We start from the raw sequence: 25125 nt of genomic DNA, 5'->3' as shown, positions 1-25125 counted from the left end.
CAGGAGCAAGGTAAGATCAGCTGGTTGATCGCAGCAACAATCATGCACTCAATGTCAGAAAGACCAAATAATTGATTGTGGACTTCAGAAGGGTAAAGACAAGGGCCCACACACCTGCCCTCATCGCCTCATCGAGGAACCGGATGCGGAAAGGGTGAGCAGTTTCGTCACTGAGTGTCAGCATCTCGGAGGATCTAGCCTAGGCGACAGTGGCTATATGTCATTCGGAGTTTGAGGAGATTTGGTATTTCACCAAACTTCTACAGACGTACCATGGAGGGCATTCTAATTGGCTGCATTACTGTCTGTATGGGGGGGGGCAGGGGTCTACTGCCCTGGATGGAAGTAAGCTACACAAAGTCGTGAACTCAATCACCTCTGTCATGGGCGCTAGCCTTCCCAGCATCCAAGGGCATCTTCAGGGAGCAGTGCCTCAAAAAGGGGCATCCATCATTAAGGACCCTCATCACTCAGGACATTCCCTCTTCTCATTCCTACCATCAGGGAGGAGTTGCAGGAGCCTGAAGACACACACTCAATTTTTCAGAAACAGCTTCTTCCCCTCCACTATCAGATTTCTGAATGGACATTGAACCCATGAATACTACCTCACCATTATCTTTTCCCTCATTTTGCACTATTTATTTAATTTAACTTTTTAAAATATACGTACTGACTGTAATTTACAGTTTATTATTATTATTGTGTATTGCACTGTACTGCTGCTGCATTATAACAAATTTCATGACAGGTGATATTAAACCGAATTCTAATTTGATTCTGATCAATTAACCTACTAACCGGTACGTCTTTGAACTGTGGGAGGAAACCAGAGCACCCGGAGAAAACCCCTGCATCCATGGGGAGGGCGTACAGGGACTCTCTACAAAGACTGAACTCCGAACTGCAATGCCCTGAGCTGTAATAGTGTCACGCTAACTGCTACACTACCGTAGCGCCCATTAACTCTGTTCCTCTCTCCACTGATGCTCTCTGCTCTGTTCAGTATTTCCAACATTTTCTGTTTCATAAATTCCAATTGTGTGGCTTGGTATAGCACAGTGACATGATCCTGTATTAAGTGCTTAGTACAGCTCATATCCATTTAGTCAATATGGGAATTTAGAAAATAAGCAAAGTTTTTTTTTTAAACTTCTGCCTATGCCAACTCATTAACAATGCCAAGGGAATGAAATGAGCCACACATGAGGCTGCTAAGCAGGGTAAGAGCCCATGGTATTACAGAAAGATACTAGCATGGAGAGAAGATTGGCTGATTAGCAGAAGGCAAAGAGTGGGAATAAAGGAAGCCTTTTCTGGTTGGCTGCTGGTGGCTTGTGATGTTCTGCAGGGGTCAGTGTTGAGACTGCTTCATTTCACGTTATATATCAGTGATTTGGATGATGAAATTGACGGCTTTGTGACCAAGTTTGCGAACAATACAAAGATATGTGGAGATGCAGGTAGAGTTGAGGAAGCAGGGATTCTGCAGAATGACTTAGACCAGCGGTCCTCAACCACAGGGCCGCAGAGCATGTGCTACCGGGCCGCGAGGAAACAATATGAGTCAGCTGCACCTTTCCTCATTCCCTGTCACGCACTGTTGAACGTGAACATAGGGTTGCCAACTGTCCCGTATTAGCCGGGACGTCCTGTATATTGGGCTAAATTGGTTTGTCCCATACGGGACCGCCCTTGTCCCATATTTCCCCCGCTAAGGTACAGCGTTCCTATGAAGCCGTTCGTAAGCTGAAATGCCGTAAAGCGAAGAAGCAATTATCATTAATTTATATGGGAAAAATTTTTGAGTGTTCCCAGACCCAAAAAATAACCTAACAAATCATACCGAATAACACATAAAACGGAAAATAAATAACACTAACATATAGTAAAAGCAGGAATGATATGATAAATACACAGCCCATATAAAGTAGAAATAATGTATGTACAGTATAGTCGGGAAGATAAAGGCAAAACCGATTTGTGGGGAAAAAATCGGCACGTACGCGCGTGCGCACATCACATGCGCACACAGGTGCCTGCGCGAGGCTTCATGGTCATGGTAGTCTTTCCTGGGGTAAAGTGTCCCGGGATTTGACTGGAACTTTTGTCCCTTATTTGGGAGTGGGAAAGTTGGCAACCCTAACTGTAAAAGACATGTTGAGGTGAGTTTAACCCTACTTGAACACCACACCCACCCCGCGGTCGGCCGGTCCGCAAGAATATTGTCAATATTAAACCAGTCTGCAGTGCAAAAAAGGTTGGGGACCCCTGAATTAGACAGATCAGGAGAACGAGCAAAGAGCTGGAAAATGCCATACAGTGTTGAGAAGTGTATGGTCATGCACCTTGGTAGAAGGACGTGGATTGTGTATGGTCCTACACTGAAGTTCATTGTTTCTGGAGACTCTGTTAACGTCTGGTGTATTTGGACGGTATCAAGAATCCTATAACCAGCAATTCCAAGCAGTGAAATACCTGTCACGAGGAGGGTCATCCTGATATCCTGATCTTCCTCCTCAACTGCCTCCCATCACTGGTCACAAAGATTTGCTCTCAAAACACAGAAGGCCCAGCTTTTCTTTCGAGGCACAATGGCGTGATTTCCACTGCTCACGAGTCCAAGAGAAACGCAGGAGCAGCATCAAACACAGTTCGTGGACTTTCCTGAACTCAGAAGAGTCTTTGATTCCCTAAATTGGATGGGTCTACGGAGATTTATCCTCAGGTTTGGCTGCCCTCAGTAATCTGTTTCCTTCATATATGTGTTCTATGATGGCATAGAAGCTGCGATATTAACCAACCAGCCTGCAACAGGTCCATCCTCAGTGTACTAAGCACAGTTTTGTATGTTGGACAAACAGCCCCTTGCCAAACAGTATCATGAAAGAAGTATCACAGGGTGATCGGTACTGTCTACAATCAATGCCTTCGGTATCCGAGATGATTACTAGTGGCAGGAGGGATCAGCGGGGAAAAGGGTGAGCAATTTCCAGTTCCTGGTGTCACCCTCTCTGAAGATCTCTCCCGGGCCCACCATATTGATGAATGTGGTAAACCATATATATGTTGTAACTGGGTTAAATGTCTGGACACATCCCTCTGCTGACTGCCCCTGGCTCCTCCCACAGACCCCTGTATAAAGGTGTTTCGCCTTGCCCCTCCCCCTCAGTCCAGGGGCAGACACTCAGCATGGAGGTCGTATTATACAGCGAATAAAAGCCTTTCAGTATTTACCCTACTTCAGTCTTTTGGAGTTATTAAAGGTGCTTCAATGAACAAGACACTTCAGCAGCTATATTTCATTAGGAGTTTGAGGAGATTTGGTATGTCACTAAAAATCTGCAGATTTCTACAGGTGCACCATGGAGAGTGTTCTGACTGATTGTATCACTGTCTGGTTGTCTGGTGTGGAGGGGCTGCTGCACTGGATCAGGAAAGGCTACAGGGAGTTGCAAACTCAGCCAGCTCTACCAGGGGCACTAGACTCCCCAGCATCGAAGACACCTTTGACAGACAATGCCTCATGAAAGCGGCGTCCATCATTAAGGACCCTGTTCACCCAGGACATGCCTTGTTCTCATTGCTACCATCAGGGAGGAGGTACAGGAGCCTGAAGACACACACTCAACACTTTAGAAACAGCTTCTTTCCCTCTGCCATCAGATTTCTGAATGGACAATGGATTCTTCCTCACTATTTTTGCGCCACTTATTTAATTTTTACATGGATACTTCTTATGGTAGTTTATAGAATATTTTATGTATTCCAATGTACTGGTGTCGCAAAACAGCAAATTTTACGACATTTGTTAGTGATAATAATTATGATTCTTTTTAGGGGGATCACAAAGTCAAGGAAAGAGGACCGGGTCGAGACAACAGGGACTTACGGAGAAGAGGAGTTCAGTGGGTAATACCGTTCCGGCTGACCGGAAGTGCACTGAGAGTGGTAAGCGTAAAGGAGTTGGGTGCTTACTAATCTGGTTAACAACAGATGGAGCAATCCGGGGCATATTACGATCGAGGAACGTGTTTGCAGGCTGGATATTGAACTTTTTACTGTTGGACTTTGGCCACATTCCACCGTCATACAACACTTGGCGGCACGGGAGGTCGTTCCTGCCTGTGGCCATCGAATGTGCAGCTTGTCCCGTGGAGGGTCAGACACCCTGAGCCAATAGACTGGTCCTGGACTTATTTTCCATCTGGCATAGTTTGCATTTTGTTGTTTGATTGTTGGGGGGTTTTGTATTGCTATATTTATGCTCTATTCTTGGTTGCTGCGGCTGTGACGAAACCAAATTTCCCTCAGAATTAATAAAGTATATCTATCTATCTATCTATCTTTTAATTAAGGTGAGTTTGGGGAAAACTGTCAAACCATTTTTGTGTGTGGAGATGTCTTCCCATCCACCAGACTTTCTGCCAGTAAAGTACAGCAGAGAGAGACATGATTGAACAAGGGAAAGAATCTACCCAATGTTCACTGACGTACCATTCTCATCTTGGAGAAGTTGACTAAGCCATCTTCGGTATAATTAGGCGTTCCTTCCTCAATAAACGCCAAGTCCGTCAGATACATTCCCAAGTAAGGAACACATGGAGGGTCACAACTGCAGACAACAAACAAGAAGTTGCTTGTTAAATATCAAACTGTAGACATTTTAGTTATGGAAGAAAAACTAGAAAGATTAAGATTTCATAGAGCAATAAATACTCGCCAGGTCACCTCAGAGAACTCTCCTGCTCTTTTTCAAATAAAGACAATGAGATCTTTTCCCAAAGTTGTGCCTGAGATTTAGCTGGTTTTTTAAAGGTTTGTAGGGATGGTTTTGGGGGCAATCAGGGTTAGGCTGGGGTTTAAGGACGAGAATGTGGGGGAGTTAGACGTCAGGTTAGGGTTTAGGGACAGAAATTTGGAGATCAGATTGGAGTCAAGGCCTCTGCTCCACGCTCCATATTCAAAGGCCAGTGATGTGGAGAAGGACATCTAGGGTCTCGGCCTCTCCTCTGTGCTTGAAGGCCAGCGTCCTTAGGTTGTGCTGGTTCATAACACAAACGATACATTTCACTGTACGTTTCGACGTACCTGTGATCAATAAATGAATTTGAATCTCAGATTGAATCTTTTATATTTACTTAACAAATGTACCATCAAGGGGGAGGTACCAGAAGCCTGACGATACACATTACGTTCTTCTCCTCCGCCTTCAGAACAGTCTATGAACCCATGAACACTAGCTCACCATTTTGATCTTTTTTGCACTACTGAATTATTTTTAAATATACTTGTTATTGTAACTTATAGTAATTTTTTATATATTGCACTGTACTGCTGTCGCAAAACATCACATACACAAAATGCTGGAGGAGCTCCATCCTGAAGAAAGACCCGGGCCTGAAACGTCGACTGTTTGGTCAGCCTGACCTGCTGAGTTCCTCCAGCATTTTATATATGTTGCTTTGGATATCCAGCATCTGCAGAACCTTGTGTGTTTAAAATTTCACAAGATACAAGTAAGTGATAATAAGATTCTGATTTGTATGTTCATTAAACCTAAACATAGCCTTGATTTAGTGCCTCATCTGAAAGGAAGATAGTGTGATTAGCTCTCAGCACTGCACTGGAGTACCAGTCGAAATCTTTCCACTTGAGCTCCTGGAGTGGGGCTTGAACTCACAACCTTCAAGCTGGGAATGTTACACACTGAATGACTCACGAAAGACTGGCATCTAGAAAGTGCTTCCGGTCTCTGCTAATGCCTTAGCAGGACTGTTGATTGGAAAATGGACTGGGGAAACTCTTACACTGAGGGGCAGTATTCAGCACTTACAGATTCATAGAGTGCTACGGCATAGAAACAGGCCCTTCAGCCCATCTAGTCCATGCCAAACTAGTATTCTGCCTAGTCTTATCAACTGTACCTGAACCATAGACCCTCATACCTCTCCCATCCATGTGCCGACCTAAACTTATAGAGTTCTCATGAGGCAGGCTTCCTAGGCAAAAATCCACTCAGTCACCACTTTATTGGTACAGGAGTGGAACCCAATGAGGTCTTCTGCTTCCACTTCAAGTTCTACAAGTTGTGTGTTCACAAATATTCTTCTGCACACCACCATCATAACACATTGAGTTACTGCCCCTTCTGTCTGCTTGAACCAGTCTGGCCATTCTCCTCTGACCTCTCTCATTAATAAGGCACTTTTACCCACAGAACTGCCACTCACTGGATGGTTTTTTTCCAACAACTCTCTGTAAACTCTAGAGGCTGCTCTGTGTGAAAATCTCTGGAGATCAGCAGATTCTGAGACATTCAAATCACCCCGTCTGGCACCAACGATCATTCCACAGTCAAGGTCACTTAGATCACATTTCTTCTCCATTCTGATGTTTAGTCTGAACAAAAAAACTGAACCTCTTGACCATGTCTGCATGCTTTTATGCACTGAGTTGCTGCCACGTGATTGGCTGATTAGATAGAAACACATAAACATAGAAAATCTACAGCACAATACAGGCCCTTCGGCCCACATGTACTTACTTTAGAAATTACCTAGGGTTACCCATAGCCCTCAATTTTTCTAAGCTCCATGTACCTATCCAGGAGTCTCTTAAAAGACTCTATTGTATCTGCCTCCACCACCATCACCGGCAGCCCATTCCACACACTCACCACTCTCTGCGTAAAAAACTTACCCCTGACATCTCCTCTGTACCTACTTCCAAGCACCTTAAAACTGTGCTCTCTCATGCTAGCCATTTCAGCCCTGGGGAAAAAGCCTCTGACTATCCCCATGATCAATGCCTCTCATCATCCTATACACCTCTAGCAAGTCACCTCTCATCCTCCCTCACTCCAAGGAGAAAAGGCCAAGTTCACTCAATCTATTCTCATAAGGCATGCTCCCCAATCCAGGCAACATCCTTGTAAATCCCCTCTGCATCTTGTCTATAGTTTCTGCATCCTTCCTGTAGTGAAGTGACCAGAATTGGGCACAGTACTCCAAGTGGGGTCTGACCAGGGTCCTATATAGCTGCAACATTACCTCTCGGCTCTTAAACTCAATCCCACGATTAATGAAGGCCAATGCACCGTATGCCTTCTTAACCACAGAGTCAACCTGCACAGCAGCTTTGAGTGTCCTATGGACTCGGACCCCAAGATCCCTCTGATCCTCCAGACTGCCAAGGGTCTTACCACTAATATTATATTCTACCATCATATTTGACTGACCAAAATGAACAACTTCACACTCATCTGCCACTTCTCAGTCCAGTTTTGCATCCTATCGATGTCTTTGACAGCCCTCCACACTATCCACAACACCCCCAACCTTTGTGTCACCAGCAAACTTACTAACCCACTCTTTTACTTCTTCATCCAGGTCATTTATAAAAATCACAGAGAGGAGAGGTCCAAGAACACATCCCTGTGGAACACCACTGGTCACTGACCTCCATGCAGAATATGACCCGTCTGCAACCAAGATATTTGCATTAATGATAGGTGTACGGGTGTACCCAATAACAGGGCTACTGAGTGTATGCCACTGTAATTTAAGAAGGATATTGTGAAGCATGTTGCTCTTTGCCAAGATCCAGTCCTGTTTCCTAAGTTTCTATGAGGTAGATCTGGCTGCTGGAAGAAGGAATGCTGTGGTGGGGGGGGGGAATGATTTGCTGGCTTGTTACATCAGTATCCAATCTCACTTTCGCTTTTACATGCAACAAAATGGCAGTTCAAGGCATGGCAGCCATTTTGGGTTGCCACTTAATGCTGATTTCCATATCTCTATTCAACATCTGAAACATACTTTTTCAGTGCCTCCCGGAGATTTTTGAATCGTCCTTCAGACGACACCAGTTTTTGCAGCTTGTCTATTAAAGCCTTAGTCTAAAAACAAGAAAGAGAGAGAGAGAAGAACGTGATTGGAATTTCAACTGTTTTCACCTGAAGCCACTTAATTACCACATTAAACTGCACCCCCTCGGCCTAACCTGCTTCGACACTTTCATCCATGTTTTCTTCAACCGGAAGATGGCACTTCTGTTAAGCGCTGAGGTTATTACCAGCACGGCGTTGTAATTGTGGAGACACTTGCAGATGTCCGCCACCGCCACCCATTTCTCAATGGCTGCCGTTCGCGCATTCACGTCATCGTTCTTCAGAATCTCCGACGCTATTAAGTTGCTGATCTGAGGAGAACAGGAAGAATTCTCTTGAGAGCATCCTGACTGGCTGCATCACTGCCTGGTATGGGAACTGAGGACTCAGTCGGAGGACTCTGCAGAAAGTGGTGCGGACAGCCCAGCGCATCTGTAGATGTGAACTTCCCATGATTCAGGACATTTACAGAGACAGATGTGTAAAAAGGGCCCATAGGATCACTGGGGACCTGAATCACCCCAACCACAAACTGTTCCAGCTGCCACCATCTGGGAAACAGTACCATAGCATAAAAGCCAGGACCAACAGGATCCGGGACAGGCCATCAGACTGGTGAATTCATGCTCACACAACTGTATTTCTATGTTATATTGTCTGTCCTGTTCTACATACTATTTATTATAAATTACTATAAATTGCACATTGAACATTCAGACAGAGAAGTAATGTAAAGATTTTTACTCCCCATGTATGTGAAGGATGTAAGAAACTTAAGTCAATTCAGTTCAATTACTGTCAAAGTGTTGCGGACAGTTCCAGGCAGTACACTTTAGAGTGGGTGTCTAGGCCTTATACGGATAAAATTAACTCAGCCCTAGGGATGAGAGATCTCAGTTGTGAAGAGGATGGGACTTCCATACAGCAGAGAGGGTTAAGAGGAGGTTTAACAAATTCTTTCAAAATTGATATAAATAAGGAAAAACTACTACCAGTGATGGGAAGGTCAATGATTTAAGAGTACGGGCAGAAGAACGAGAGGGGAGGACATGCCAATTTTTTTATTTACATGGTAAGCTGAGACACAGATTTGGCAGAAATAAAGTGAATCAAAACCTCCAAAGGCATTTGGATAAAAATTGATAGGGAAAGTTCGCAAGAGTAAGTAAATTGGAGAGAACTCCTAGGAGGATGATGCCAGGTGACTTTCTTCTGGGTTGTGTGCAGTGACCGAATCCACCGGAGGGCAGCCTGTCCTGGAGTTGGAGGGGAGAGGGGAGTGTGTGTGTGTGTGTGTGTGTGTGTGTGTGTGTGAGAGAGAGACGGGGTGGATGAGGGGGGCTTGTTTTGTTTTGTTATTGTTGTTGTTTGTGTTCTACTGAACATGGTGAGCATACCACATACCATGTTGTCATTATGAAACCAGGTTGCCATTATGCAATGCTTTGAGCAGCTGGTCATGGAACACATTGAAGCCTTTCTCCCAGCTACATTGGACCCTTTCCAGTTTGCTTATCGCTCAAATCAATCCGCTGATGACACAATAGCCTCTGCCCTCCATTCTGTCCTGTCCCACCTGGAAAATGGGGTCTCATATGCCAGACTGCTGTCTATAGACTTCAGTTTGGCATTCAACACCATCATACCCCAGAAACTTGTGGGGAGACTGTCCTTGCTGGGTCTCAATGCCTCCCGCTGCAAATGGATGCTGGGCTTCTTAACAGTAAGGCCACAGTCAGTCTGTGTGGGCAGCAACGTCTCTCGTCCCATTCCGCTGAGCACTGGAGCTCCCCAGGGCTGTGAGCTCAGCCCACTGCTGTTCACACTGCTGACCCATGACTGTGTCGCAGGATCCAGTCAAACCACGTCGTCAAGTTTTCGGATGACACAACAGTGTTTGATCTTATCAAGAACGATGACGGGACGGAGTATGGACAGGAAATGGAACAGCGGCGGATTGGTGTGAGAAGAACAACCTGAGCATGAAGATGGAGAGGACAAAGGAAATCATTGTGGACTTCAGGAATTTGCAGACAAACTGTCCCCTCCCACCAAGTACATTGCTCCTCCATAGAGAGAGCACACAAGTTCTTGGGAGTGCACATCACAGATGACCTCACTTGGTCCCTTAATATCACCTCCCTGAACAAGAAGACACAGTGGCACCTCCACTTCCTAAGAAGATTGAGGTAAGCAAGGTCCCCTCCTTCCCCCCATCCCACCTTAACTGCGTTTGACAGGAGCACCATTCAGAGCATCCTGACAAGCTGCATCTCCATCTGGTGTGGGAGCTGTCAAGCATCAGACCAGAAGTCCCTCCAAAGGACTGGGAGAACAGCTGAGAGGATCATAGGGGTCTCCCTACCATCCGTCGGGGACACTTATCAGGAGCACTGCGTACGCAGGGCCCTTAGTATTATCAAGGATCCCACCCATCCATCCAGCGTCCTCTTTGACTTGCTACCATCAGGCAGGAGACTCTAATGCGTAAAAACAAGAACGGTCAGGATGAGAAACAGTTTCTTCCCCCTGGCCATTAAGCTTCTGAACTCCCTGATATATTGTACTCGAAGTGTTGCTGGTTAATCTGTTCTGTACCTGACAATATTTAATATCAGTTTGTTATTTATGTGTGATTCATCTGTAGATTTTGTCCGTACCTTCATAAGTTATCGTGTGTTATGTGTACTGCTGTGCTTTACACCCTGGTTCAAAGAAACTTTGTTCTGTTTCAATATACATTATTTGGTTATATACATTATATGGTTACATACATTATATACATGTTTACAGTTAAATGGCGGTAAACTTGACTTGATTTGTCGCCAGAATGTGTGGCAACACTTGTGAGCTGCCCCCAGCTCAACCTTAGGTTGTGTTGATTGTTAACACATTTCACTGAAAGCTTTGATGTACGTGTGATAAATAAATCTGGATCTGAGTCTATGAAGTAGGACCTATCATTTCTTCTGATGAAAAGCAGCGTGAGCTGCAAGCCCTTCTGCAATAATCAGAAACAGGAAAGCTAAGGAAAGTCCGCTCCATCGCGGGCACTAGGCTCCCCAGTATCCAGGACATCTTCAAGGAGCAATGCCTCAAAAAGGCAGCATCCATCATCGAGAACCCGCACCACCCAGGACATGCCCTCTTCTCATTCCTACCATCAGGGAGGAGGTACAGAGGCCCGAAGGCACACAGGAACAGTTTCTTCTCCTCTGCCATCTGATTTCTGAATGAACTTTAAACTCGTAAACACTACCTCACTACCACATGAAGAGGACTCTCTGTGTGGCACAGGGTAAAGGAGGTTTAAGGCTTCTCAACACTGGGAACCAGGACAGGCTGGCAAGTGTAAAACTGATGTCAAATGGACGAGTTTAGCAATGGGACAACTCTCTTATGACATGCAGAGGCTCTGCTCTCGATAGCCCTGTGGGCCCATATTAGCAAAGAGTGGCATAGCAGTTAACACAGTGCTTTACAGGGGCGTCTGTGCTTTACAGGGGCAGCCACTGTCTATAAGGTGGTTGTACGTTCTCCCCGTAACGGTGTGGTTTCCTTCGGGTGCTCGAGTTCCGTCCCACATTCCAAAAGTGTACCAGTTAGGGTTAGTGAGTTGTGGGCATGGTCTCTTGACGCCAGAAGTGTGGCAACACTTTGTGGGCATCCCCAGCACAATCCTCACTGATAGGATTTGTGTATGCAATCATTTATTTCAGCTTTATTTATCACGTGCACATCAAAACATACAGTGAGATGTGCCGTTTGTGTTAACAAGGATGTTCTGGAGGCAGCCTGCTAGTGTCGCCACACATTCTGGTGCCAACGTAGTGTGCCCACGAAGCTCGGCAGAACAACACAGAACCCAGCAAGCAACAAAACAACTGCAAAACAAGCCCCGTTCCTCTTTGACACAAATGACACATTACACTGCATGTTTTGATGTATATTTGGAAAATAAATCTAGTTTTTAATCTTTAATGGATTCTGAAGTAAGTATTTGACTCCTACGAGGTTTCTATGATGGTTGACAATTCCCTTTGTGGAACGTTCTGTGTTTGATCCACAATCTTCAGCCTGCCCTGCATTTCATTATGTCATTTCAAATCTCATTTTTCTTAACAATCTTATCCAAGAAAGACTAATTCAGCTTAATGTTGTAACTATCAATGGGCCTTTCACCGGAGACCAGAGGCACTTCAGTGAAGAAACACAACCCTTCATGGTTTATTGAGTGGCCGCACTCACATCATTGAAATGTTTGGTGGTTTTCATAATGTACGGGGCTCTCTCATTCTTTTCGGGCTTCATCCAACCTTGACCAAAGAACTCCCTGCATGGAAAGCAAACAAGTAAGCATTTCACTCAGCACAAGTATTGTCTGCTAACACCTCCCCACGTCTTGTAAAATGAGAAATAATCACACAGGCAATTTCACAATTTTGAGGAGACAATGGGAGAGAACACAATGGAGATTTTTAGATGAGAGGTTCATTTCATAGAATGGAGTGGAGAAGCTGCTTGTACTTTCTAGAGCATCACAGCACAGCACAGGCCCTTCGGCCCACAATGTTGTGCTGACATCGTAATCTGCTCTAAGATCAATCTAACCCTTCCCTCCTACATAGCTCTGCCCTTTTCTACCATCCTTGTGCCAATCTAAGAGATTCTAATGTACCTGCCTCTACCACCCCTGCTGGTAGCAAGTTCCATGCACTTAGCACTCTCCGTGTAAAACAAAACTAACTCTGGCACCCCCCCCCATCCCCCAAACTTTCCTCCAGTCACGTTTTTTTGTCTTAATTGTGTTATTCCTTGTAAACATTATGCTTTACGTTGTATTTCACTTCTTTTATGTCTTTTACATTTCTTTTTCATCTTGAACGTGATTCTGGAACAGTTGGAGCCTGTGATTTGCAGTTTGGAGATCGCTTGGGTGTTTTAGCGCTCTGCGGTCTGCGAGAGGATTCTGGGAGGCGGAGGCAGTGTGCGGAAGCCTCGTGGCGAGGAGGCTATGAGCCGATGTTCAGTTTTATTTTGCTGATTAAAGTGATGAGGGAGATTGAGACGCTGGCTGCCTGCCTGCTGAGGGATCACTGTGTTTCCAGAGAGGGGTGACTGCCTTTTGATTGTTGGGGGGGGGGGGGTCGCTCTGATGCCAGAGAGGGGAGACTGCCTTTTTATTGCTGGTGAGATCACTCTGCTATGGAGAGGGAGAATGTTGCCCAGGTCTTCTGCGTTTCTCATGGTCTCATGGCTTTTTTTTGTATTCTGTGTTTTTTGCCTGATCCTTCTCGTTTTTTGTGTGCGGGGGAGGAGGATTTGGGAGTCGACATGCCGTTTTCATTTTCGTTCGTTTTTTTTTGTGCAGGGAGGAGGGATCTGGGGGGTTGATGATAATCCTGTCGTTGTTTTCTTTCTTGCTTTCATGGCTATCTGGAGAAGAATAATTTCAGAGTTGTATATTTTGATAATAAGTAACCCTTTGAACCTTCTCTTGTGAATGCTGCCTGTATTGACTCTATGTCCCTGTGACACTGCTACTCATTTTCCATTGCTCTCTCTGTACATATACTTGCACAGATGACAACAGACTCAGCTTGGAGTCCCTTTGTAGGACACAAGAAATCGATAGAGGAGTGATGCTCCTCCAAGACCACCACTCCACATCCCCCCCACAATTGAACAGCCCTGTTGAACACCAGAAACATAACCTCCAATTCCCACTTGTTGGAGAACCTCAGCTGACTCAGAACCGAAATGTAGGAGGTCACCTTTCATCATAAAGGAGAAGGAACAGTGACTTACTCGTATGGAATGCACCCAAAGACCAGGTGATCCAACAGTGTCAGCTCTTCAGCAATCTCCAGTGCGGAGAGATTCTCAAAAGTCTCTTCTTCCGACTTTTCAAAGAGGGGAAAATAAGAGGGAGCTTCAGTGTAAAGATCCTAAATGACGGCAGTCTCAAACTGAAGAGTAAAATTCATACCAACCGTGTTCATAATCTCTTCCAGTGAGATTTGGTTATCTGCCGGGTCATCTTCATTCAGTGTCCTGGGAATTGGAAACAGAAAATTAGCAGGCCTTTACAATACGGAAAGGATGGTGAGGAAGCTATTCGGAGAGGACATTAAGCACAGAGATACAAGTACAAAATCCATCAAGACCTTTGTTAAAAACAAGTTGTTTTTCCCACTGCGACCCTGATACTTACAGCAGCGATGTACCACTTTCCCTGTTAAAGTGGTGAGGGTAGAGGCTCTCACAACAATATCTAGACGGCCACGTGAATTCTTTACTGCTATCATAGAGAGCATCGTCACACTGTCTGGTTTGGTGCATTATCCTCTTGCAATAGTCAAAAACTACAGCAAACTGTAGGGTCAGCAGAGAAGATCACTGGCTGCTGTCTACCATCACTGCAGGACTTGTGTGTGTCCAGGACAAGGAAGGAGAAAGGAAAATCATTGCAGACACTACCCACCCTGTAAACAGCCTTTTCCAAAAACTCCGTTCAGGAAAGCACCTTAGGGCTATTAAAACAAAAAACTTCACACCATCTTAAAAGTTTCTTCCCTCATACTGTTAATCGGGTTAATCATTTTAGTTACCTCCCCACCTCCCTCTATCTATTACTCCCATCACTGCACTGTAAACACTTTAAACCACTGTTTATAATGCTAGTTATATTGTAAATACATGCTGGTAGGTATGTATTTATACACATTGCATTCCATATCCATACTTTAATCTCTAACTTTATATTTTACATAATACTTTATTCTTTATATTGTTGAACGCTGTTGTTATTTGTTGCATGTCGCGCTCTGACCAACACACCACAGCAAATCCCTAATACGTGTAAAGGTACAGTACGTGGTGAATAAAGCTGATTCCTTGGCCAAGGCAGCTGAAGCTATGGGCTGGGTACTGATGAATGGAATTGGTACAGATGGGCAGCTGGTGGTCAGCATGGGCCTGAGGGCTGAAGGGTCTTCTCCCGTGCGGCAGGAAACCACAACTCTGGTCACAGGCTAGACATGGAGCTCGGCCCCAAAACTGCTCTGGAGTGAAACAACGAGAAACTTTGAACAGCACGGGCCTCCTTTCTGTGGGAGAGATGTTCATTAGGGTGGCTGTCAAGGCTTTCCCATTGTGAGAAAACTGAAACCATGAGTCTTATACATACACAAAAGTGTCACAAACATTGGAGGAATTTCTATTTATGCAGAGAGTGTTTGAAATGCAGGAAGTGGTTGAACTAATGATCGAGACAGAACTAGGAGGGAGTCAGCTAAAGGATATTATTGTGGGGGTGGGGGATTGATTGAAGTGTCTGTGGGACAGGAACAACTGTAGATTCTGGATGAGTCATTTGGGCCAAATGATCACCTCCGTGGTTTTTGGGGACTCTAGAGACAGCCGATGCTGGAATCTGGAGCAGGGAGCATTCTGCTGGATCAGCTCAGTGGCATCCGTGGGGAGGGAGGAGCCTTCAGTGTTTCGAGCCAAAACCCCGCATCAGGATTCATGCACAGTTTCAACTCGAAACATCAACAGCTCCTCCCCGCCCACTGAAGCCGCTTGACCTGTTGTGTTTGTTTGTTTATTTACAGTATGGTAATTGGCCCTTCCAGGCCAACAAGATCGTGTCACCCAATTACACCCATGTCAAAGTCAAAATAATTGATCATCAAAGACAACATATATGTACCCATATACTACCTTAAGGGTGGTGGGGTGGAGGTGTAAGGTGCTCATTCCTTCCCTTAGCCTGCAGGTCACCCTTGGGCAAGGTGTAGCACCTACTTAGCCCCCCACCCCCCCACCACCGGCCCCGATCAGGGTCACGTGAACCCATGGGAGCAGGTGGTGGACGGTCGTCTGAGCAGCCGGTGCAGATCACAAGTCCTGGTTATGTGACAACTGATGTCAGACAGACAATCTCTGATAATGGCTGGGGTCACCTGTCTTGTAAAGTCACTGCCCAGAAGGCGGCAATGGCACTAATCTGCAGGGTGTTTCCCGCAGATGGTCAGTCTCTATGTTATAGGTTCCGTAGAGCACCCTGTGGACTGCCCTGATGAGGTATTCCTTCTACCTGTGATTGGGATTCAGTTTTGCTGCGTATTTTTGTTGGTGTGTATCCCTGCTTGAAATGTACCTGATGATGTTGGCTGCTGCTTTCCTCTCCTGAGTGAGCAGTTCAGGGTCGTGAATGACTTCCTCCAGAAAACCAATCACTTTCATTTTCAGCTCCGAGTTTGCTTCAAAGTCCTTTGGGGGAAGAGGAATTAACAGTTAATGTTCCCGGGTCTTGCAATATTGCCAGCAATACTCCTCTGGCACCTCTTCCCTTAAATACAGCTAAATCAAAGCTACCTGCCTCGTCTGCCAGGATGGCATCATTCATAAAATACGTATGGTTTCATATCCATGCTTCTCACATCATCCCCCCACCCCCGTCTCCCCACCTTCCCCCTCACCTGGTCTCACCCATCACCTGCCATCGTTCTCTCCTTTCCCTCCCCCACCTTGTTATTCTGGCTTCTCCCCCTGCCCCCTTCCTTTCCAGTCCCTGATGAAGGATCTTGGTCCAAAACGCCGACTGTTTGTTCCTCTCCATAGATGCTGCCTGACCTGCTGAACTCCTCTGGGATTTTGTCTGTGTGTTACTGTGGGTTTCCAGCATCTGCAGAATCTTTCGTGTTTACAGCCAAACACCCACCTGGGAATGCTTAGAGACCCAATGCCTCAACACGTTGAGCACCCGATTCGTAGCTGCTCTTCGGATAACAAATTCCTTGTCACAAATCCTCTGATCCGCAGGAAAGCCTGAATTCAATTAAGAAATCCATTGGGAAATAATTGGGCAGAGAACAACAGATATTAGTTCGTCACACCATCTAATGCAGGATTTCCCACCTTTTTTACGCCATGGACCAACACCATTAAGCAAGGGGTCCGTGGAACCCCAGCTTGGGAACGCCTGGTTCAATGGTAGCTCGATACTCAGGGTTAGATTAGATATCTCTGTCTCACTGGAGGTTTCCTAACTTGAGCCTGACTGAGCAGTATTAGGCTTAAGTAAGTTATGACAAAAGATGACGTACCCCTTTCTCAGCATGGGTCTTAGTGCTGGGCTTCCATGCCGAGTAGCTTTAAATTCCTTGGCGTTATCGTGTCAGGGGATGAGTTCTGTAAGTGCCTTCACAAAGGGGGCGCAACAGCGCCTCTACTTTCTGAGACATTTGTGCAGATATGGCACATCACTAAAACTTTGACGAACTTCTATAGATGCACAGTGGAGAGTATCTGAGCTGGTTGCGTCACAGCTTGCCATGGAAACACCAATGGCCCAAAGAAGTGTCTACAGAGAGTGGTGGATACAACCCTGTCCTTCACAGGCAAAGCCCTCCCCATCAGTGAGCACATTCATTGGAGCACTGCCACAGAAACGGAGCACCCATCATCAAAGACCCCCTCCATCCAGGTCGTGCTCTAGCCTTTGGCTAGGAGGTTCAGAAGCCTTGGGTCCCACACCACCAGGATCAGGAACAATTATCACCCTACATCCATCAGGCTCCTGAATTGGCATGAATAACTTCAACCTCCACTACTCTAAACTGAATCAGCTTAGAGGAGTAACAGTGTGTGGGGGAGACTCTCAGAAACAACGGGAGCGGGAGAGCCATTTGTCCACCCGACACACTTTCTCCCTCTGGATGTACTGATTAACCATTGGAACACTCTAGACTGTGTTCCGAGTTTGTGCCTTAACTTAGGTGGTTTCTGTTGCTGCCTACATTTCAAAATAATTCAAACAATTTATGTCTTGCTGATGGTGAATTTAAATGCACAAATCAGCCCCCTTCTTCTGTTGCGTTCTTTTAGAACCAATTACCAAGATTTGGCATTAAGAAATCAGATTCTGTGTTTCAAAATCCAGAGACTACCTGCGCTGGCCAGCGACATGCGCCTGAACTTCTCCTTGGTGGGAGTGCCCTCATTGGCACCTGCGGTTGCAATGGCAAACGCCGAGGTGGCGGACAGGGCACTGCGGTTGTTCTCCATCTCCCGACTGGACGTGACCACCACTCCATTGTTGTAGGAGAACAGGGAGAATTCTGCAGAGATAAGATGGGTCACAGGTAACCCACAGCCCCCATAGCCGAGCGCTGATGTCTGTCGAGGTCGTGGCTCAATAGTCATTTTGTTTAGGTTCGCGGGGATGGTTTTCGGGACAGCTTGGGGAGTTAGGGATCAGGTTAGAGCTCAGGGACAGGTATAAGGGAGAGTTGGAGGTCAGAGACAGTAAATGAAGATTCAGGGGCAGGAGCAGGGGTTCGGTTCAAGATGGCACCAGTTGCATTTTCCATTGATGTAGTGGTGCTTATCACTGGTTTTGGGGCAGTGCTGGATTGTGTTGGTTATTAACGCAATTGGTGCTTTTCACTGTTAGTTTTGATGTAAATGTGATAAATAAATCTGAATCTGGCTATCTCCAGTCATCAGTTTCTTACATGCTTCACTTTATATTGGCTGTGCCAAATTACGTATAATGTAGTCTATGTCATTCTTTACAGAGTCATTTAAAGTAACTTTATTATTGACAATAAACTGGACTGGTCAAAGAACACTGAGGCTGTCTACAAGAAGGGTCAGAGCCGTCTCTATTTCCTGAGGAGACTGAGGTCCTTTAGCATCTGCTGGACGATGCTGAGGATGTTCTACGAGTCTGTGGTGGCCAGTGCTATCATGTTTGCTGTTGTGTGCTGGGGCAGCAGGCTGAGGATAGCAGACACCAACAGAATCAACAAACTCATTCCTAAGGCCAGTGATGTTGTGGGGATGGAACTGGACTGTCTGACGGTGGTGTCTGAAAAGAGGATGCTGTCCAAGTTGCATGCCATCTTGGACAATGTCTCCCATCCACTACATAATGTACTGGTTGGGCACAGGAGTACATTCAGCCAGAGACTCATTCCACCGAGATGCAACACTGAGCGTCATAGGAAGTCATTCCTGACTGTGGCCATCAAACTTTACAACTCCTCCCTTGGAGGGTCAGACACCCTGTGCCAATAGGCTGGTCCTGGATTTATTTCATAATTTACTGGCATAATTTACATATTACTATTTAACTATTTATGGTTTTATTACTATTTATTATTTATGGAGCAACTGTAATGAAAACCAATTTCCCCTGGGATTAATAAAGTATGACTATGACTATTAAAGTACATACATGTCACCATATACAACCCTGAGATTCGTTTTATTGTGGGCATACTCAATAAATCCATAATAGAATAATAACCTTAATAGAATCAATAAAAGACCGTACCAACTCGGGTGTTCAATCAGTGTGCAAATACAAAAATAAAGAAATAAAAATAATAACAGAAATATGCTGAATAAAAAGAGGAAATTGAAAGTCTATGGAACATGACTGAGGTAAATATTGTTCCAATAGTAATATCTACAACTGGTGTCATCTCAAAGTCACTACACAATAGCATTAAACAACTAGGGCTACATGGCAATATTTACGTAAATCTCCAGAAAGCCACAACACTACACACCACTAGAGTAGTCCGAAAGTTCCTGGCAACTGAGAAATGAGTGTGTGTGGCTATGCCTGTACTTCAGGTTTTATCAGCTTGAGCTGAGAAAAAATAAAAATGTAATAATAGCCATTCATAAGAAAATAAGAGAAAAAACTTGAAGCAGTAAGAAGCTATTCAGCTCCCAGCATCCGCTTCACGATTCAACAAGGTAAGTAAGAGCTGCCTTTCTCAGCACCACTCTATGTACTAAACCCATATCCCTTCATGTCTTTAACATTCAAGTGTCCTCTGTATTAATGATTTCATTCATCCCTATGCAATAGAGCTACTATATAATAAGAACTATATCATTGTTGATACAAAATATTAATGGTGTAATTGATTTGGTAAAGTAAGAGTAGATGTTTTTAAAGTGAAGGAAATGAAACAGATAAATAAATATATTAGATTCATATTAATTTATTTATCATATGTACACCAAGTGAAGTCTATCATTTGCGTTAACAACCAACACACTCTAAGTATATGTTGGAGGCAGCCTGCAAGTGTCTCCACACTTTCTGGCACCAACATAAAAAGGTCATAATGCTCACAAAAGAACACAGAATCCAACAAACAACAAACAACAACAGCAAACAAGCCCCTTTCGTCTCTCCCACCCACTCACGCACACGGACTGTCCTCTAATCCCAGGGCAAGCCTGCCTGAAATACATCTCTTTCAGGATTGATGAGTCAGACTTAAACAAGTATAACCTGCTCAAAAAGAATTATATAGAATCTCTGAGTTGGAGAAATGACATCTGAATTCATCGTTGAAAATGTTATTGAACAAAATTTAGGGCCGGAGGGCACAGCCTCAGAATAGAAGGACGCCCCCTTTAGAACAGAGATGGGGAATTTCTTTAGCCAGGAGGTGGTGAATCTGTGGAATTCATTGCCACAGACGGCTGTGGAGGCCAAGTCATTGGGTGTTGATAGGCTTTTGATTAGTCAGGGTATCAAAGGTTATGGGGAGAAGGCAGGAAGAATAATAAATCAGCCATGATGAAATGGCAGAGCAGACTCAATGGGCCAAATGGCCAAAATATGCTCCTATGTCTTATGGTCTAAAATTTGACGCTGTTACACGAAGTAATGATGGGGCAGATGGCCAAAGGCTGGTCTTAAAGAGCATCCTGCAGGAGGAGAAGGTTTTAGAAGGGAATCCCAGATTTTAGGACCTGTGGGGCAAATGATAAATGAGTAGAAGAAGCTGGTATTGGAAGACTGCAGTGAGGACAGACGGTTAGGGATGAAGATGTCATATTGTTATGGCTGGAGCGGTTGGAGATGGTTGTCCTGAGAGGGAGATTTCTGTGGCTGGAGGTGGTCACGTCAAGAAGGAGAGTTCTAGGGCTGGAGGTGGTCGTGTTGAAAGGGATTTTTTCTGGGGATTGGAGATGGTCATGCTGACAGTGAAATTTTTGAGATCTGAAGGTGGTCATGTTGACAGGAGAATTCTTTGTCTGGAGGCTGGTAGTGGTCATGTTGAGAGGCATTGTTTTGGGGCTGGAGGTGATCATGCCTCAAGGAAGAGTTCTGGAGGCTGGAGGTGGTTGTGTTGAAAGGGATTGGAGGTAGTCATGTCAGGAGGGAGAATTCTGGAGTCTGGAGGCTGAAGAGGTTACAGAGACAGGGAACTATGAGAGTTTGGAGCAGGTTACAGAGACACTACATTCCAGGATTGTTTGATCCCCTGATTAGTTGACACCAAACTCTTTGCTCCTTACCTGAAGAGTTCTTTGTTTTTAGTTTTTTTGGAGTCGTTGGAGATTTTGTCGGTGATGTTTCTGTCTCATCCTCATCGCTCAGGTTTTGCTCAATCTCGGAATCTTCCTTCACCGTCCTTGCTGTACCTACATATGAATGCGAGATTCGTTATATGTCTGGAGGGCTGAGAGCTCTCAATCGATTCACTGCTTTGCCCACATCCCACCCGAATCCAGGAAACAATCTCTTCCCGTTGACTGGGAAATTAGTGAAATTATTTTATTTTATTTAGAGAAACAGCATGGTAACAGGCCTTTCTGGTCCAACAAGCCCACGTCGTACAATTACACCTATGTGACCAATTAACCTACTAACCTGTATGCCTTTGAGAGGTGAGAGGTGAGAGGAAACGGGAGCACCTGGAGGAAATCCACAAGCGTCTTACAGACAGTGAAAGGAATTGAACCCAGGTTTCCAGCACTGTAATATTGTTACACTGACTGCTACACCACTACCTGGGGATACGAATTGACAATAAACTGGACTGGTCAAAGAACACTGAGGCTGTCTACAAGAAGGGTCAGAGCCGTCTCTATTTCCTGAGGAGACTGAGGTCCTTATCTGTCGGATGATTCTGAGGATGTTCTACGAGTCTGTGGTGGCCAGTGCTATCATGTTTGCTGTTGTGTGCTGGGGCAGCAGGCTGAGGGTAGCAGACACCAACAGAATCAACAAACTCATTCGTAAGGCCAGTGATGTTGTGGGAATGGAACTGGACTCTCTCACGGTGGTGTCTGAAAAGAGGATGCTGTCTAAGTTGCATGCCATCTTGGACAATGTCTCCCATCCACTACATAATGTACTGGGTGGGCACAGGAGTACATACAGCCAGAGACTCATTCCACCGAGATGCAACACAGAGCGTCATAGGAAGTCATTCCTGCCTGTGGCCATCAAACTTTACAACTCCTCCCTTGGAGGGTCAGACACCCTGAGCCAATAGGCTGGTCCTGGACTTATTTCCTGGCATAATTTACATATTACTATTTAATTATTTATGGTTTTATTACTATTTAATTATTTATGGTGCAACTGTAACGAAAACCAATTTCCCCCGGGGTTAATAAAGTATGACTATGACTATGACTGTGACACCACCATTGGCCTTTTTTAGAGTCTTTTTTAGCCTTAAAGGGGCCTGGCTGTGATGGGTGACTTCAGGAGTAAGCAGTCTACAGTTAGAACCCTTTTTGCTCTCACCTGCCTCACTCTACATGTCATCTTGGCTTGAAACACCAGATCATGTTACCAGCCATGGAAATGTCTGAGCTCCAACTTCCCCAGTAGGTTGGGAAGCGGCTGTTAGTTCTGTAATAAATGACACACAAACTGACCGACCAAGCGCAGCTCCACAAGGAAATATTTCCTGTAGATTGCTGCTCACTCATATCATTGTACATGAAATTGAAGTCCTCCGGCTCACACACACCTTCCCACCATGTTGCCAGAGCAACAGACGTAAAATACTGGAGGAACTCAGCAGGTCAGGCAGTATCTATGGAAAAGATATAAAGAGTCGACATTTTGGGCTGAGTCCCTTCGTCGGGACTGGACATCCGAGGTGAAAATGAGGTGGTCAGGGCCAGGGGATTTGAAAGTTGTCGAGGAGGTCGAGAGCTTGTGAAGTGTCACAGATGAAGGTGGAAAGGGGCTGAACCAAGGGGGATAAAATGGAGTCGGGGTGCGTGGACACGAGTTCAGTGAGGCAGGAGCAGGCAGAGACAATGGGCCTACCCGGACAGTCAGGTTTGTGGATCTTGGGTAGGACGTACAGGCAAACAGTACAGGGTGCAGCGTCTACACCATCCTGCTGAAAGCCCAAGCCAGGTGGGCTGGACATGTGGTCAGAATGCCAGACAGCCGATTGCCTAAGCAGCTGCTGTACGGAGAACTGTGTCAGGGCAAGCACTCAGTCGGGGGGCAGAAGTAACATTACAAAGACTGCCTCAAAGCGTCCCTCAAAGGCCTGGGTGTCGACATCAACATGTGGGAGACGCTTGCCCTCGACCGTCCAGCTTGGCGCAGCAAGATCACCACAGGAGCCCGTGCAGCTGAAGTCAGGTGCATCATCGAGGCGTAACGAAAGCATGCTGTGCGCAAGGCCCGAGCAGCATCCACTGCCACGACAGCACCCACCCACTTGTGTCCCACATGTGGGCGAGCCTTTAGGGCCCGGATTGGCCTCATCAGTCACCTCCAGACCCACAGCCACCAATCTCCCATTTGACTTTGAAGCCATGGTCACCTTCCACTACGAAGGACAAACAACAACAACAACAACAGGGTAAGGCAACGAGGTTGGTGGCAGTGGGTGGGAGATCTCCAGGGTTGATGAGGCTGGTGATGGTGTGGGAGACAATGGACACCATATTGCCATTTTGTTTTTTTTTCAAGTTTTATTCAGCAACAATACACTAAACAAGAGCTTCATAAACTATGAACCATTTCAAATTAATATAGCTATTGCTTTCTGCAACACATTTGAGCCCCTGAGGACCCGGGCACAGGCGTAACCCTGGAAGAGGGGCAGGAAACCGGCTCAGGCAGACCCTTTGTCGCTCTGCCGCCTGGACCTGTGAGTGGCCTGCTCGGCCAGGCCAACACGTTGCCAATCACACATTGTGAGTGACCGAGAGGGACAGTGCCTCCTTGAACTGGACAGAGTGCAGCAGCTCAACAAGGCACACGGTTCATACTCTCAGCTGAATCAGAGATTCAAGTGTATTGTCATTCCTCAGTACGTGAGGGTAAAGAGGAATGAAATGATTGTTACTCTGAATCTGATGCAGCATAAAAAACTCAGATTAGCATAAAGAACATAACAAAGAAACAGAAAAACCACAGTATATATAAATACAACAGTAATCCTAGAAAACACAATGTACCAGTGACTGTTATATACATATTCTGATTCTATGTACATAAAGTGAAGCTGGGTGATGTGTATGTCGGGCCTGTTGGGGGTGGGGGTCAGGTTATTGTGATGTAAGTGTTGGCCAAACCATCGACTGCTGTGCCCCGAGAACCCTGACACCCAGATACGATTTGTAAAACTATCCCCTTCCTGATATTACCATCTCACCACCCAGGCCGTGCTGTCTTCTCACTGCTGCCATCGGGAAGAAGGTACAGGAGCCATAGGACCCACACCACCAGGTTCAGGAACAGTTATTACCCTACAACCATCAGGTCCCACACCACCAGGTTCAGGAACAGTTATTACTTCTCAACCATCAGGTCCCACACCACCAGGTTCAGGAACAGTTATTACCCTACAACCATCAGGACCCACACCACCAGGTTCAGGAACAGTTATTACCCCTCAACCAGCAGGTCCCACACCACCAGGTTCAGGAACAGTTATTACCCCTCAATCATCAGGTCCCACACAACCAGGTTCAGGAACAGTTATTACCCTACAACCATCAGCTCCCACACTACCAGGTTCAGGAACAGTTATTATCCTACAACCATCAGGTCCCACACCACCAGGTTCAGGAATGGTTATTACCCCTCAACCATCAGGTCCCACACCACCAGGTCAGGAACAGTTATTACCCCTCAATCATCAGGTCTCACACCACCAGGTTCAGGAACAGTTATTATCTTACAACCATCAGGTCCCACACCACCAGGTTCAGGAACAGTTATTACCCTACAACAATCAGCTCCCACACCACCAGGTTTAGGAACAGTTATTACCCCTCAACCGTCAGGTCCCACACCACCAGGTTCAGGAACAGTTATTACCCTCAACCATCAGGTCCCACACCACCAGCTTTAGGAACAGTTATTACCCTACAACCATCAGGTCCCACACCACCAGGTTCAGGAACAGTTATTACACCTCAAC

At 45.6% G+C, this 25125-nt stretch overlaps 1 protein-coding gene across 1 annotated transcript in view; it reads right to left on the bottom strand.

The window, feature by feature from the left end:
* rasgrf1 (Ras protein specific guanine nucleotide releasing factor 1) overlaps positions 1 to 25125 on the bottom strand; it is a 112438-nt gene that overhangs the window by 7434 nt on the left and 79879 nt on the right. The window contains exons 16-25 of the mRNA XM_072277979.1: positions 21233 to 21358; positions 17848 to 18018; positions 16620 to 16726; positions 16056 to 16168; positions 13885 to 13945; positions 13700 to 13794; positions 12140 to 12224; positions 8005 to 8202; positions 7821 to 7900; positions 4498 to 4615 (exon numbers count right to left, since the gene is read on the bottom strand). Of these exons, the coding sequence (XP_072134080.1) occupies positions 4498 to 4615; positions 7821 to 7900; positions 8005 to 8202; positions 12140 to 12224; positions 13700 to 13794; positions 13885 to 13945; positions 16056 to 16168; positions 16620 to 16726; positions 17848 to 18018; positions 21233 to 21358 (1154 nt within the window). The remainder of the gene's footprint in view (positions 1 to 4497; positions 4616 to 7820; positions 7901 to 8004; positions 8203 to 12139; positions 12225 to 13699; positions 13795 to 13884; positions 13946 to 16055; positions 16169 to 16619; positions 16727 to 17847; positions 18019 to 21232; positions 21359 to 25125) is intronic.

The sequence above is a fragment of the Mobula birostris genome, chromosome 14, assembly GCF_030028105.1.
Source record: "Mobula birostris isolate sMobBir1 chromosome 14, sMobBir1.hap1, whole genome shotgun sequence".
NCBI lineage: Eukaryota > Metazoa > Chordata > Chondrichthyes > Myliobatiformes > Myliobatidae > Mobula > Mobula birostris.
The sequence above is the reverse complement of the archived record's forward strand: the minus strand, read 5'-3'. Positions and strand labels throughout refer to the sequence as shown.